This window comes from Macaca nemestrina, unplaced genomic scaffold (assembly GCF_043159975.1).
Source record: "Macaca nemestrina isolate mMacNem1 unplaced genomic scaffold, mMacNem.hap1 Scaffold_65, whole genome shotgun sequence".
NCBI classification, from domain to species: domain Eukaryota; kingdom Metazoa; phylum Chordata; class Mammalia; order Primates; family Cercopithecidae; genus Macaca; species Macaca nemestrina.
In genome coordinates this window covers 142,253-158,194 of record NW_027257814.1, presented here as the reverse complement: position 1 = coordinate 158,194, position 15,942 = coordinate 142,253, and the positions used below count along the sequence as shown (strand labels likewise).

At 48.3% G+C, this 15,942-nt stretch overlaps 2 protein-coding genes across 24 annotated transcripts in view; one reads left to right on the top strand and one right to left on the bottom strand.

The window, feature by feature from the left end:
• The window catches only part of LOC139361584 (disco-interacting protein 2 homolog C-like), a 200,868-nt gene that overhangs the window by 60,715 nt on the left and 124,211 nt on the right, over nt 1-15,942 (bottom strand). The gene's annotated exons all lie outside the window — the stretch shown is intronic.
• The window catches only part of LOC139361583 (disco-interacting protein 2 homolog C-like), a 247,759-nt gene that overhangs the window by 223,356 nt on the left and 8,461 nt on the right, over nt 1-15,942 (top strand). For 12 of the 16 annotated variants that reach the window (XM_071090166.1, XM_071090167.1, XM_071090179.1 and 9 more), the window contains one exon: nt 14,024-14,668. In XM_071090166.1, the coding sequence (XP_070946267.1) occupies nt 14,024-14,205 (182 nt within the window). In that variant the 3' untranslated portion in view covers nt 14,206-14,668. Of the gene's footprint in view, nt 1-12,549; nt 12,717-14,023; nt 14,669-15,942 lie in introns of those variants that run through there. The other 4 variants (XM_071090173.1, XM_071090171.1, XM_071090170.1 and 1 more) reach the window with 2 other exon arrangements.

The following is a 15,942-nucleotide window of genomic DNA, read 5'->3' as shown; positions in this document are numbered from 1 at the left end:
CCATGAAAGCCCCACCTGGAGTTGTTTCCCACCTTCCATATCCCCTATGCTCCTACCATTCATTTCTCCCTTCCCCAACCCCTGGCAGCCACTGATTGTTTGACTGTCTCCACAGCTTTGCCTTTTCCAGACTGTGCTGTGGTTGGACTCAGACAGCAGGCAGCCTTTCCAGATTGGAGTTTCACTTAGCAACATGCGCTTAAGATCCTTCCTTGTCTTCATGGCTTAGGGGTCCAGTTCTTTTTAGCGCTGAATAATATCCCAGTATCTGACATACCACAGTTTATCCATTCACCTGCTGAAGGGCATCTTGGTTGCTTTCTAGTTTTGGCAATTATAAAGCTGCTGTCAACGTCTGTGTGCACATTTCCGCATGGAAGTAAACTTTCAGCTCCTCCGAGTAAACGTCCAGGACTGTGATTGCTCCTGTGGTCGGAGAGCTTAGTTCCACGGAAAACCGCCACGCTGCCTCCTACAGCAGCTGCCCCACTTCCTCCAGTGATGAGTGAGGGTCCTGATGCCTACACACCCACCAGCACGCGGCGGTGTCGGAGTTCGGGTTTTGGCCAGGCCGATGGGTGCACAGTAACGCCTCGCCCTATGACATAAGACGCGGGCCATGTTTCCACGTGTAGATTTGCCATCTGTGTATCTTCTTTGTTGGGGTATCTGTCCAGGTCTTTGGTCCATTTTTAATCAGGTTGTTCATTTTCTTGTTGAGTTTTGAGAGTTCCTTGCACGGTTTGGATAACAGCCTTTCTCAGATGAGTCTTTTACAGATGCGTTCTCCCCGTCTGTGGCCTGCCCTCTCATGCTCCTGAGACACTATGTTTTTTAGTTTGAAAAACACTTTAGACAGAAGATGGACCTCCCAGCCCACCACTGTTCTCAGTTTGGCCGTGGTCACCACCCTCCCAGCCCTGGTTCCCACCTTTCCACCATCTGCTGGTCCTATGGGTGTCAACCCATACTGAGTCCCTAACATATCTCCAATGATGGCAACGTCAAAGCAGGCCGTTTGCAGGTAGAAAGGAGCTGATGGAGGCCGGAGCAGAGTGTGAAGGCCAGCGGATTCATCCCTCGGGGACCGGCAGGCCTCTCAGATATCCCCCTGGGTCACATCCCAAATGAAGTACCTGCTTTGGCCGTGGGCAGGAAGCAGGACCTGGCCCAGATCTCAGCATATTTGACCTGGCACGGCATTTACAGGTGAGCCTCCATAACCGGAAACTCGACTCTCTGGGGAGAATGCATTTTCATTATCAAGGCTTTTAGGCTTTTAATTAAGAAACCAAAGAGCAGTGACTGGAGTGAGGATGCAGGGACTCTGGGTGACCCACACGCTCGTTTCCACCTGGCACGAAGGACCCTGGAGTGAGGGTACAGTGCCTGCTCTGAGTCACCAGCACACTCATCATTTCTACATAAAGAACCCTGTGAGTCTGTCCCAGGACTTTTTAGCCTAGACCTAAAAATTCACAGCTTTGGAAACCTTCATCATTTTAGGAACCTGACAGGTGGGCCAGGGGGATCTCACAGAGTGAGGTGCTGTCTATGGGGTCAGCAAAATGCAGCTGGGGCTTCCCGCAAGCACTTCAGGGAGGCCGTGCACTGGCCCTAGGCTGGTTCCGCCTCCTATCCTCGGTTCTCATGCCCAGCCGTGAGGGGAGCCCCCCGCTTCAGGAGCGGTCCCTGGCTCCAGGCCCTAACGTCCATGTCCAGGCCCCTGGTAGGGCAGCTTCTACCCCAGGGAGGCTGGAACTGGAGACAGCCTGGAGCTCTAGGCAATCCTGGCAACCACATGCTTCCCGAAGTGGCTGCAGACAAACTCCTGCTTCCAAAACCTGGCACGGTCTGTGTGAGGCCTGGAACGCGGGAGGCGCGATTACCCTCTCATGGTTATCAAGTCAAGTCATAGTCTCTTAGACCTATGTGTGACTAGAAGTATACACATTATGGAAGTGTATATAAATGTGAATACAGATATGCTTATTTTCCTTTTATATACCTTACATATATGTGTATACGTGCATACGTATAAAACATGGAAGAAAAACCCATACTTAAGATTTCAAATCTCAGTCACAAAGATCTCAGAAGCAAATTATTATTCTTAAATTCTAAACAAAGATGTAACATTTTACATTCTTACAAACAAAACGTTCTCTATTAGCATTTTATTTTAAAAACTAAGAATGCATTGCACTGTCTCAATTTCGATTTTTAACTCAGCTCACAAAGGCCCCTGTACAAAGGCCTCTGTACCTCGGCAAGAATGGCGGGGGTCACACCTGTGGCCATTTATCCTCTCGACATCTAGCTCCTCTTCCTGAGGCAACAGCACCTCTGAAGTCACAGCCTGGCCTCCCAACTCTCCCCCGTCCCGGGCTTCTTGGCATTTTGCTCTGCTGCACACACCTCAGCAAATACTGCTGATTAGCCAGAATCACCCAGAAATCTCTTAACCTTGATTCTGGCTGCTTTTGTAATTTGTAATATCTGTACTTCTGGTGTGATTTGAGAAACAACAAATTTTAAAATTAGAGAAGATGTGGTTTTTATTCTCTCCTTTCTGCTTGCAACCTTGAAAATTCAAGTAGCAGCAAGGGTTTGTTGAAAGTAACTTCCACCAAATAGAACCTATTACAAAGGTACTACAGAGTGTCAAATAACCACATAGATGTAAAATAGACATGCAGACACAGATATAAAATCCAATGGTTAAACCAAATTGAGAAATGCTTGCCAGTTTGATAGGACTTCTAAAACTTGACATAAATGTTGGCTGAGGGATACAAGATGTTATGAGATGAGTGAGATGCTTGGCCTAGAACCACAGGCTCTCTCCTCTTTACAGCAGAAAATCCATAAGGAAGTCAAATCTGAAAGAACCAGGTACCGTTGAATGGCATACTCAGCCATCCTTCCCCATTCCTGGGCCAGCTGCGGTGAGTGCAGCCAGTCGTTCACCAACATCCATCATCCATCCTCCAGGCCATGGCTACAATTTACTTCCAGGCTCCCTGTCATTATGTAGATTAGGTAAATCACTGCCACTCTCACCTTAAGCCTCCCCGCCAGCATGGTAATCATCCATTCCCAACCACGGCAAGGACAGCCGTGACCCTGGGAACGCAGAGCAGGGGTCGGGAAGAAACCTGGATCCCTGAATACCTCATGGAGCAGTCACCAGCCTGGAACATCCTCCTTGATGGGTTTGCAAGAGAGAACTCCTTGGTTCCTCAAGCTACAATACTGCAGTCTCAGGTCACAGCATCGTTACCTACCCTCGTCAGGAACCGTTCATGCTCATCAAGACATGAGAACAAAACTGCATTGGCACAGTCACACTCGACGCAGACCACCTGCTGCTCACATTCATCGTATTAACACCTAAAAGCCACCGTGGTGGATATGCTGGATGTGGACACTCGGCGGCTTTTTGCTGGAGACACGCTTTGTGCATTTATCGCACGACCATCTTGGCGTCAGGAGGGGCTGTGCAGGTGGCAGCTGTGCACGTCACAGGGAGTCTCACTCGCTGGACTCTCAGCCAGCTCCCACTATCAGTGCCCGCAGAGTCCTCTCCTCCAGGAGCACGTGCTTGGACGCCACAGTGGCCTGTGGATCCACACAACAGCACTGTGTGCCCCAGGAGCTTAGAAAGTACCACTGCATCAATGCCTCCACAGGTGAGGCCGGGGGCAGAAGCCAACCTCAAGCAGTTACGGTCCTCCGTGGGGCTGGCGTCCAGGCAGGAAGGTGGCTCAGCGGCTCTCCTCTCACTGTGAAACTTCCTAGGTCCCCACATGAACAGAACCCTAAATAACACGCAACAAACAACAGGAACGAGAATACGACCAGCAGCTTCCGAGATGAGCAAGCTGGACTGATCATGAGACACCTGACGGTGATGGTGCCAGAGCCCCTCCCAGTAACCTGTGAGGACAGCGCTGCCAGCATCTCCCTAAAACCAGCCCAAGTCAAGTTAGACTTGAGGCTTTCCAGGAGTGGGTAGATCCATTCAATCCCACAGTCTGAACCTTCCAGGCCGTGTCTCATGGCCCTCATCTCACATATGGGAACCCGGACGCTGCACCATAAACGCAGCCGCAAGCCCTCGTTCCTTCTTCAACACCACACACCAGCACAGTGAACACTTAGGATCTGGGCATTCACATAAAATACTGCTTAACTAAAACTTCTGATTTAGAACATGTTTAATTCCTACTCACAGAGCTCAAAGTGTTCTGTCCTAGGAGGCGGTAGCTGTAACTAAGCATGAGAGAAGAAGGGATCAGAGTGGTGCCAAGTATTAAATATTCCTCTAAATCTATTCACCAGGTTGCCATGCTATTGTCACCTGCTTCATTTTCTGTCCTTAAAAGACAAAATAGTTACTTTTCAAAATAGACAACCTGTTTTACTGATGCTTAGCTATAAAGTAGCGAGCTACGTATCCAAAAGGGAGATATGGGAAAACAGAAAATGTTCACAAGCGATCGGGGTTGGGGGGCAGTTGCAGCAGCACCTGGCTCTGTTGCGCTGTGAGCCAGCCACGTGGGCTGGACAGCTCACTTAGCCACTGAAATTACATCATCTAAGATTTTGTTTCAGTTACTTGGATAAATTCTCCCTCTTGCTATGAAGAGTAAGGTTTGAGGGGTTTTTTTTTGTTTTTTTTTTTTTTTTTGACTTGGAGTCTCGCTATGTCACCCAGGCCGGAGTGCAGTATTACAATCATGGCTCATCGCGGCCTTGACCTTCTGCCTCAAGCAATCCTCCCGCCTCAGCCTTCCAAGCAGCTGGGACCCAAAGGCGAGTTTGATTTCTTTGCTAACGAATTCCTAATTCACCTCGCAGTGGGCCCTGTCAAGGCCATATGCCCGGACATCCACCTTGCCGACCGTCCATGTGGTCTCTAAGGTGGATGCCCTCCGGTTGCCTGGGCTCTGCACGCGATACTGAGTCTCCAAGTCTGCCGCTGTATAAGGGACTGACAGCCCCAAGCGTCTCGACGCGCCACCTTGAGCCGGGCTTTATTCCACAGGGCGACTCTGCTTCCCGTGATGAGATGCAGCACGTGAGCACAGATCAAAGGGTATCAGCAACTAACCCATTCCCCTGGTACTAAGCAGAGGACCAAGAGTTTAGTTCCTTACTTATTTGCTACGGGCTTGATTCAAAACAGCTTTCTGGAATCCTGGGGACAGACACCTCTAACTGGTGAGAATTCTGGCTTTAGTAACGGAAGGATCACCTAAAGCCCATTTTGTAACTGCTGTTCTCATCAGAATTTGAGGCCAAAGGGAAAAATAAAAGGGGGGCTAAGATCGTGACACCCCAGTTTGCACAAGGCCAACCAGCCTGCTTGAGGGGGTAAAAGGAATAGGATTTTTAAACTGCTGAGTTTTAAAAACGTGGCTGTAGGCTGGGCGCACTGGCTCACGTCTATAAGCCCAGCACTTTGGGAGGCCGAGGTGGGAGGATTGCTTGAGGCCAGGAGTTCAAGACTGGCTTGAGTAACACAGCAATACCCTATCTCTTTAAAAAGAAAAAAAAAAGTTATTAAAATAGTAATAAAAAGGTTAATACAATAAATTACTATGTCAACATGGCACCCCCTGCTGTCAGACGAGGTGCAATCTCTGTGGCTGTGAGGTCCGGAGAGAAATGTAACCGGCATCATAGGGAAGGTGGACCCCAAAGCCCCACAACATTACTCCTGTACAGTGTGTTAACCAGCATGAAGTCTCCTCCACAATCAGAAGCCTGGTTTAGAGGAACGCTGCCCACTGGACCTGGGTGGACTCCAGATGCCGGTCGACCAGACAGCCCCACCCTGGGACCCTGCCGGCAGCCCCGACTGGACAGAATGGCCTCATGAGTGTCCTTTCCTGCCACAGGCTGCAGACCCTGAGCCAGTCCTGGCTGTGACTGAGGCTGCGCATAAACGTCTGCGCCCAACAGCTCACCTTTGTACATGACACGCCCAGTCCACCTCATTTCAAATGTTACACTTGCCCCAAGGCGAACATGGATGTTACAGGTTAACTCACTGCATGTGTGCTAGACTTTCCCTGTAAGTGTTCAGACATTGTACGAACCGGATGAACAAACCCCACTTTCCCTGTAAACGTTCAGACATTCCTTGAGCCCGATGAACACACACAGCCAACAAACCCCGGAACGTGTAATGCCGCGGCCTCCTCCCCTCCTGAGGGGCGTGTGCTTACAGCTCCCCCAAGACCACATTTCCCAAAGCACAGAGTGTTACTCTGAAAATAAAACCTCCTTTTTCCTTCCTCTGTACATCTCGTGGTCGTGTTAACAACTATTGCTACAAATGCAGAGAAACGGAGTATTATCCGTGCTGGTCACCGAATTCCTAGCACCAAAGCTTCAAGGCCCCCCAGTCTGAAGGAAGCTTCTATCACCCTAAAGCCAAGTCTGGAGACGAAGGCCAAGCTGGGGAAAGGCTGTGTCTCTGCAAATCCACGCCACGGGGCCCTCTGCAGTTGTTTGTAAGGAACTCTTGGTCTGTCCTGGGGTTTGGGGAAATCAGGATGCAAGCAGATACCGTACGCTCTGCCACGGGACCGTGAAGTCTGCGGAACCTCAGAGGAACACGGAGACAAACGGTGGCACGATTCTCACAGGCCGAGCCTCGATGGGCGCCCGTGTCAAGAACACAGACACGCCGGGAGGGGCAGCCGATGCAGGCAACGCCTGCAACTCCAGCAAGCAACAGCGTCTGAGTGTGGGGGTCTCTGGCCAGGCTCCACCACAACTGCCATATTCTGTGACAAAATGTTAAAAATAGGTTTTAACTAGTTATAACTCTAACTTGTTTTACACATAAACAGAACACAGGGTACCAACAGGCTCCAAAATACTTTGCCTAGAACCAAGTCTAGAATGCAGATGGATGCTGCTCCGAGTGTGAGGAGTCCCCTTGTAGTGCCATAAATCCTAGATCTAGGTGACTAAGTGCTCTTCCTAAACCAGACGGCACCATGAGGCTCTGAGGGCACCCTCTGTCCCCAGGCCAGTCCATCAGGCCCTGCAGAAGCTTCTAGAGTAAGAGCCTGTGGATTTGTATTGGACGGATGTAAACCAGGCAAAGTCACAGGGGCTCGTCCTGGAAGCCTATCCATTTACCCACTCATGCCGTGGAGAGCCCTGCCCCCAACTCCACACCCGCAATCACGCTCAACCACAAGAACTGGCTTCTAGGCCCTCAAGCTACTCCCTCTCGACCCCGGACAGACGCTTCTCAAACCATGAGACCCAGAGTAGTCTTAACAGGTGGTCCCAGCAGAACTGGCCACTACATTAATTGATATTTTGTGTGTGGGGGGGTGGTTGTTCTTCTGTCACTCAGGCACAGTGCACCATAAGTACAGTGGTGCTATCATGGTTCACTGCAGCCTCAACCTGCCAGGCTTGGGTCATCCTCCAGCCTTAGCTTCTCGAGTAGCTGGGACCACAGGTGTACATCACCTGTCCTATTTAATTTTTTGTAGAGTCAGGGTCTTGCTATGTTGCCCAGGCTGGTCTTGAATTCCTGGGCTCAAAAGTGAACTGCCCAACTCAGCCTCCCAAGGTGCTGGGATGACAGGTGTGAGCCACTATGCCCAGCCTAGAATTGGTTTTTCTTAAACCTGAGTTTGACACATGAACCCCACTTACATAGATATCAGCACACTCTCACAGCTCGAGAGTTTTCCTGAATCTCGATTCTGTCCGTTCAAGGTCAATATCTAAGAAAGGGTCAGAACTGACCCTCCCTCCGTGAAGCCTAAGGGCAAATGCAGCAGCATCTCAGTGTATGAGGAGACAAAGTAAGAAGGGTGGAAAATACACACTGAAATTCTAGTGCTAGAATCATAATCACCAACACTTTAAGAGGGAATCTGCTTTCCAAAATATGTAGCTGCTGGATTAACTTCAAAGTCACCAGATTCCACAGGCAGTAGCTCACAGGGGCACAGCTTTCTAAGGCCGCACAGCCCGGGACAGCGTAACAGCCTCAGGGCAAAGCAAACTAAACAAAGGCTTGGTTCTCTCAAGGACGAAGGTGCTCAAGTGTTTCCAAATATTCTTCTTCTTCTAAGTAAGTTAGATGCCTCCTACAACACTGTTTAGAGTGCCAGTGTGTTCAGAAACATGAAGTTGAAAATACATCTCAGGACCCCAAAATCACTACGCTAAAGGGACATCAAGGTGAGGAAGAGCTTAGAGCAAACCTGCCTCCCATGCTCTTCCTAACAGAGACAGCTACTGGGGGTGGAGGGAAAAGCCACGTACCTCCCTCACAACCGATCCACAAGGAAATTCCTCATGGACAGAGGACAGAACTCAAAGTCACCATCTGCACACGGAGATAAATGCGGATCTGACTGCTTCCTCTGGAAAGATGCACCAGAAATGCATTTGTCTGATCTACCTGTGACCTGGAAATCCCTCCCCGCTTCGAGCCGTCCATCCTTTCTAGACTGAACCAACGTACGTCTCACAGGTATTGATGTCTCACGTCTCCCTAAAATGTGTAAGACCAAGTTGTGCCCCAAACACCTTGGACACATGTCCAGGACCTCCTGAAGCTGCCGCAGTGTGTCCTCAACCCCTCCTAAGGCTGTGTCTATAACCTTGGGAAAATGAACTCTCTATGGATCAAGGACTGTCGCAGAGATCCTTCTGGTTTACAGGAAGCATTCTCTCCTGCGAGTATATCAATGAAATCATGTGGAATTACAAAATGCCACTTTAGTAAAAGCCAAAGGAATTAGGGTTCTATGTGCTTCAAAAAAAAAAAAAAGTAACGTTCTATTTGTCAATGGACCATGAAGCCCACACCCCCTTTTGCAGTGAAGATGTCAAATGGGACGAGAGGCCCCTCCTGCGGATGCTACCCTCTGACCCCACTTCCCAGAGTCCAGTTTCCTGCTGCTCAGGGAACAGCAACCCCAGCTTCACGGGGCTCAGGCCTCCAAACCCAACTCCCACCCATGCTGGAGAATCACCCCAGGGACTAGCTAAGTGGCAGGTGCAACTCTCACCTCACCCCCTTAAAGGGGAAAAGGCACCTTCCCGCTCCTCTTCCTGCTGGTGGGAACAGGGGCAGGAGCTGGAGGGTCAGGAGTCGGGCGGCAGAACCGAAGCAGCCTGGGTCCCTGCTAGTCAGAGTTGGCAAATGCCAACCATCCCCGACATTCACTTTGCAAATAAATCCTTCTCTTTTGTCAGGTCCCTGGTTATAAGTTTGCACCCATAACTTAAAAAGAAAAAAAAAAAACTCAGATAAAAAATCGGTGTTTGGCTGACAATATTTCAATTATCTTGGGGCCTTGGGTCAAATGATGGCAAAACAGGAAACTGAACGCTGTTATTCAGGAAACTACCTTCCAGCGCCGTCTACCCTCCCAGGCTGTCACCTTATGGTTGTTTGTCTGCTAGATGATTAACAAAACTCTTCTGAAAACCTAGGTGTACAGAACAGACAAGAAGTCAGCTCGGGTTGAGGGGAAGCAGGATAAGACCCCCTTCCCCGCAGGATGGTGGAAGAGGAGGAACCTTCAGCACCTGGGTTTTCAGGATGCTGGATCTCTGAGAGCATCTCTCACAGCTCAAGTACAGCCAGACCCTCCTCTGACACAGCCTGTTCAGGCGAAGGTGGGCACCTGCCCTAGAGACCCACAGCCCTGTGCGGGGCTCAGCTGGAGCTGAACTTGCCTCCCTTGGTAAGAGTCAGGGCCAGGGGTGGGGAGAGGAGAGAAGCAGCAGGCCTGAGGGCCACTGTGGAAACTCCATGCCACGCTAACTCTCGTCTGATGTGCTCCGGCCAAAGCCACGCTTCTCGGAGGGAGTTTCCCTTCACACATCCGGAAATCATCAACATCTAGTCTCCCCACAGAACAGATCCTTCCCCAGGAGGCAGACGCTTGGCTGTAACACGGGGTAATGAGGGGCGCGCCTTCGTGCCCACTCTGTAGTGTTTCCTGTTACCTATTTTACCTTAAGCTACAAATGATTCCCGTTTACACGGGACACAGTGACACAGACAGCAAAACACATGAGATTCAGTGTGATCCCACACCCGTCACTGCTGACCTCAAGTGCTTTGTTCGTTTTGCTTCTAGAGTTTGTATTCTCTCCCCGGGTTCCAGGCCTGTGGATTCAACCAACCATAGATCAACATATTTTTTAATGTGTTTGTACTAAGCATTCAGACTTTATTATTCATTAAACAACTACTCGCATGGTATGTCCATGGTATAGCTGTTACGAGCAACCCTGACATGACTGTCTGCAGGAGGATGTGCATATGTCATATGCAAACACGATGCCATTTTATTGCAGGGACCTCAACGCCCAAAGACCTTGGATTCCATAGGCAGTCCTGCAGCCCACCCCCATGGGCACTGTGGAATGGCTATAATAGAAAATATGGAGGTTTTAAACAGTTATGTACTAAATCTAATCTTTTGTTAAGAAATTAATGTGTATCACTTGTATTATTTGGAAGTCCTTCCTGGCCCAGAGACTTGACATGTTCTTATCTTTTTGTCCACGGATCTAGCCATTCCAGTAAGCTTGTTGAACACAAATCAATTTTACAATTAAATTCTTACAAGAATCACACTCAATCTGTAAGCTGCTTTGGTTTTTAAAGTGAAATAACCAATAGTTTTGCCAACCTGCTATATCATAGAATAACAGGATAAAGCAGCCCCATGGCATGCAAAAACATGGGGTTTCAAAGCTAACCAGTATAAAACACGTTACAAATCCCTAAATATGAAAACGTTTTACACCAAAACAGATATTCCAGAAAAAAACAGGATGTTCAAAAAAGCCCTTTGCAGAAAAGCACTTTCCCCTTCATTTTTCACACGGTTTCCTGAAGCTTGTGTTTGGTGATGACCATGAACCAGAAGTAGCGTCCGCTGCAACTACTGTTACAGCAACACAGAATATTAAGGCAAAAAAAAAAAAAAAAAAAGGCCGCGCGCGGTGGCTCAAGCCTGTAATCCCAGCACTTTGGGGGGCCACGACGGGCGGATCACGAGGTCAGGAGATCGAGACCATCCTGGCTAACACGGTGAAACCCCATCTCTACTAAAAAAAAAAAAAAAAAAAAAAAAAAAAAAAAAAAACCTAACCGGGCGAGGTGGCGGGCGCCTGTAGTCCCAGCTACTCGGGAGGCTGAGGCAGGAGAATGGCGTAAACCCAGGAGGCGGAGCTTGCAGTGAGCTGAGATCCGGCCACTGCACCCCAGCCTGGGCGACAGAGCGAGACTCCCTCTCAAAAAAAAAAAAAAAAAAAAAAAAAGGACACAGCATATTTCCTACTGATGAGAACAGGTAGAGTGTTATAAAATGAGTGTGTCCTAAAGTCAACAATGTTCAAATTCTAGGTCTCCCACAGACACTAGACGGTAACCGCCAAAGCTTATGTACCTGGCAACGTTCAAGGAGACCAAGTTCAGAGCTGTCACAATGCAGCACCATCCTCACGCGATTATCTCAGGCAGGTTTGAGGGCAAGTGCCCCCGTCACAGTGGGAAAGCTGCCCAGCCCAGCACTTCCTGAGATCACAGACCTTCGCCTTCCCACGTCTTCAATAGTTCCTTTACACCGGGAACCACACAACAAAACCTAAAACACTTCCTCAAATCTCAAGACAGTCTTTAGAGCTCTTTTCCTTGCCCCTTCTCTTACTGAAAAAGCTTATTTTGTAAGCAACCTGTAGTGCTTACCAGAGCTGGGGCGGGAGGAGAGCTAGTGTTTGGTAGACCGAGTTTCAAGCGTGGGGAGACCAGAAAGTTCTGGAGATGGATGGCGGTGATCGCAGCACGACAGTGTGAACACACTTAATGCCACAAAACCATACAGTTAAAAATAGAGTGCTGTGTAACTTTACCACAATCAAAAAACTGAGAAAAGTCATCTATAATTACTGTCTCCAATATCTTCCATCCTGTAAGTTACATTTGCTTTCGGAAATCCTCAGAGCAATCATGAAAAACTAATACCCTGTCGTCTCTGAAACGCAAAGTCGTTCAAGGGCTTTGGTTATAGGAAAGTAGCTGGAAAGCAAAGCATCCGTTAGGCACAGCAGCCGTGATAGGACAAACACACGGTAGGAAGGTGGTGGTCATGCTACACACAGATGGGAAGGGTGTGGGGAGCCACAACACCCGATGCTTGGGAGGCACCTGGGCAGGAGCTGAGAATGTACCAAACACGTTCGATCATGCAACATTCACGGACCCCGAGTCCAGCCACCACCGCTGACATCCACTGTGGCTGGGGTGTCCTCCCAGCCTGTGATGGCTCGCTCCTTCGGTTAACTGCCTTGAATCTACTGGTTCCTCTCCTCATGGGCCTCTTTCCTGTCGTCTTCCTGTCATTTTTCTGTCAGCAAACACATTTCCTGTCATTTTCCTGAACTGACATGACATTTCCTGTCATTTTCCTGAACTGACATGACATTTCCTGTCATTTTCCTGAACTGACATGACATTTCCTGTCATTTTCCTGTCAGCAAGCACATGCGTCCAGCCTGACCTTGCTGATGTGCTCCAGCGGCCCTGGACTCGAGCCGCACTGTTCCATCAGTGTGGCATTCGCGAGTTACCTCCTGGGAAATGCCAGGTGATGGTAACATCAACCAGGAGGCACAGCTGAGAAGCAGAACGCATGGTGCGGTGCCCAGAACGTCACGTCCTTGAACAGACGCTCCGTATCTTCTCCTCTCCTGCCAGAGCTTCACTGTAGGAAGGCGGCCATTCTTCCAGTGCTGCTACTTCCAACACCGGGGAAAGCAAGCTTCAGAAATGAACGGTGTCAAAGAGGGAGGACCCACCAGCAGGGCTACCGGCAGCCAGACAACCGCAGCCCCAGCATTCCCCAGCCACCATGACTGACAGCCCAGGCTCCAGAAATGCACGGCTTCAACCTTAGGAGTAAAAACCCTCCCAATCCAACTATTATTTTCAACAATGGGATTGAGGAATGAGGTGTTCTAACCCTGCCTCTCTCGACAGCACAGATCATCAGATCCCAGTTCTTATAGGATTGGGGAGTGGGGTGGGGTGGGGTGGTTCCTAACCCTGCCCGCCTTCATAGAAAAGAACTTGGATATGATGACCTGTGCTAGATTAGCACTTTGCTTCTGCCATATGCAGTCATCCTCAGCACCAGGAAAAGTCAGAATCGTTGAGTGATGACACCAATACCAACACACGCCGTTCTGCGGCTCTGGTAACTGGCTGCACAGATACAACCCGATAGTGGTGAGGTCTAAAGACATCACCAGTCTTCCCAAGGATTGTGTTCCTGAATATTTTGCGTTTGGAATAACGGTCTTCTTTGCCAGGGCTGAGCCATGCTTCCCTCTCGCCTGTCCTCTGCCTTCACCAGCTTCGTGTGCGCTTCTGGACAAGTGTTTGTGCAGGTGCTATCACTTATTTCCACAGCGAGAATATACACAGACACCACACAGAAATGGGCAACCCCGTTAGGAGCTGTGCAGGGAGATCTAACTCATCCCATGTGCCAAATTCCTGTTGCCATGGAAATTAAACTAACTAAACTAACGTTGCTATGATCTCATCTCTTACTGTACCACTAAAGATCATCCGGGTAAGAGGAATGTGCCTCTGCATAGCATTCAGCTCACATTTACATGTCGGTTTTTCCTGAATATGGTTATGTGAGATAGAAATCAGTAAGATGGGGTGTAACATACAGTATAGGATCGTTGTGTCTCCTAGCCTCAAACACTTCAAGATCCTCAGAAAATGAAGTTTAACGCTGGGGACGTGAGTTACATAGTAACTTGTTTTGGATACTATCATATCAACACCAAATAACTTCTTGAATTCCTTTTTAAATTGAAAAGCAATTTACAAAGCACAAAAGCCCCAATATTAAAGAATACAATTCAGTCTTTTTAGCGTATTCTAAAAGCTGCACATCAACCACTAGTATGTAATTCCGGGACTTTTTCACCACAGGCCAAAGAAACCTTGAACCCATTAAGAGTCAGCACCTGGCTCCTTCCTTCTACCAGCGCCTGGCAATCACCAGCCAACTTCCTTTTCTCTGGATTTGCACATTCTGGACACCTGTTGTGAGGAGAATCGTACAGTGCATGACCTTTGGTGTGACCTTCGGTGCTGACATCTTTCACGTCTAAGGTGAGTGGAATCTCAGTGAGTGACCGGTTGACAGACACCTGGACTGTTTCTACTACTATGAATAATGCTGCTGTGAAGATTCAGGCATGACATACTTTTTGGAAAAATGTTTTCAGTTTTCTTGAGCATATGGCTAGGAGTGAAATTGCTGGGTCGTACGGTGATTTCATGCTTTTCTGAGGAACTGTCGGACTTTTCCAAATCAACTGCACCATTTTACTTCCCCTCCCACTAGCAATATATCAAGATTTCAGTTTTCCCCAATTCACCAACATGTCACTGTCCAATACTGGGGTTTTACCCACCCATCACGGTGGTTGTGAAGTGTTATTTCACGGTGGTTTTGATTTCCATTTCTAAGATGACGAATTCTGCTAAACATCTCATGTGCTTTTTAAGGCATTTATATGTCTTTCTTTGGAGAGTGTCTATTCAAATCCTTTGTCCATTTTTAAATTGGATTTTTACTAAGAGTTTTTGAATATATTCTTGATATCAGGTCCTTATCGTGATAATGTATCCTGTTCTGTGGGTTGTCATTTTACTTTAATAGTATCCTCTGAATTGAACGTTTTTAATTTTGATACCGTCTTTTTCCCTTCAGTTGCTTGTTATAGCTTTAGACGTCTCAGCCAAGGAAACATTGCCTAATCCAACCTAACAGTTTCTCCAGGATTCTCCCCTAAAGGTGTTATGAGCTGAACTGTCCCCCTCCCCCAAGATTCCATGTTAAAGTCACAACCCCGGAAACCCAAAATGTCACTGTATTTACATACAGGGCCTTTAACTTGGCAATTTAGGTCCCATAAGATCTTAAAAGTAGGGCCTGATCCAGTATGACTGGTGTTCTTTTAAGAGAATTTAGACACAGTCCTCAGTGCTGCATACACGTAAGAGAAACCTGTGAGGACACAGAGAAGAAGCTGTCTACACAGCATGGGGTGAGGCCCCAGAGAATCCAACCCTGCCCGCACCTTGATCCCAGGCTTCCAGTCTCCAGAAAAAAGGAAATAAGATGCTATTGTCTAAGTCGCACGGTCTGTGGTGTCCGTTATGGTACCCAGCAGACTGACAGAATGGGTCTCAGTCAGCTCCTTACATTGGAACCATGTTGAGCTTTGCGTGTAGGGTGAGGAAGGGTCCAGTCCATCCTTTTCTATGTGGATACCCCAGTTGTCCCAGCACCATTGAGTTGTGAAAGGAAAAAAGTAAAGCAACCCTTGCTGTCCTCTCTCCATCAACAGATTAGAAGATACACTGAAGAATCATGGACAATTTTGTCGGTTTAAGCCAGTGGTTTTCAAACTTTTGGGTCTCAGGAACCCTTTGCACTTTATTAAAGAGCACAAAAAAGCTTTCTCATCAGGCCGGGAGTGGTGGCTGCTCATGCCTGTAATCCCAGCACTTTGGGAGGCAGAGACAGGTGGATCACTTGAGGTCAGGAGTTCGAGACCGGCCTGGCCAACATGGTGAAACACCGTCTCTACTAAAATACAAAAATTAGCCTGGCATGGTGCTGAACACCTGTAGTACCAGCTACTAGGGAGGCTGAGGCAGGAGAATCGCTTGAACTCAGGAGGCAGAGGTTGAAGTGAGCTGAGGTCACACCACCGCACTCCGGCCTGCGTGGCAGAGCAAGACTCCGTCTCAAAAAAAAAAAAAAAAAAAAAAAAAAAAAGAACATAATTTAGTTTCTTTTACAAGGATAAAGTCATTACATCTTAACACAGTCTTAA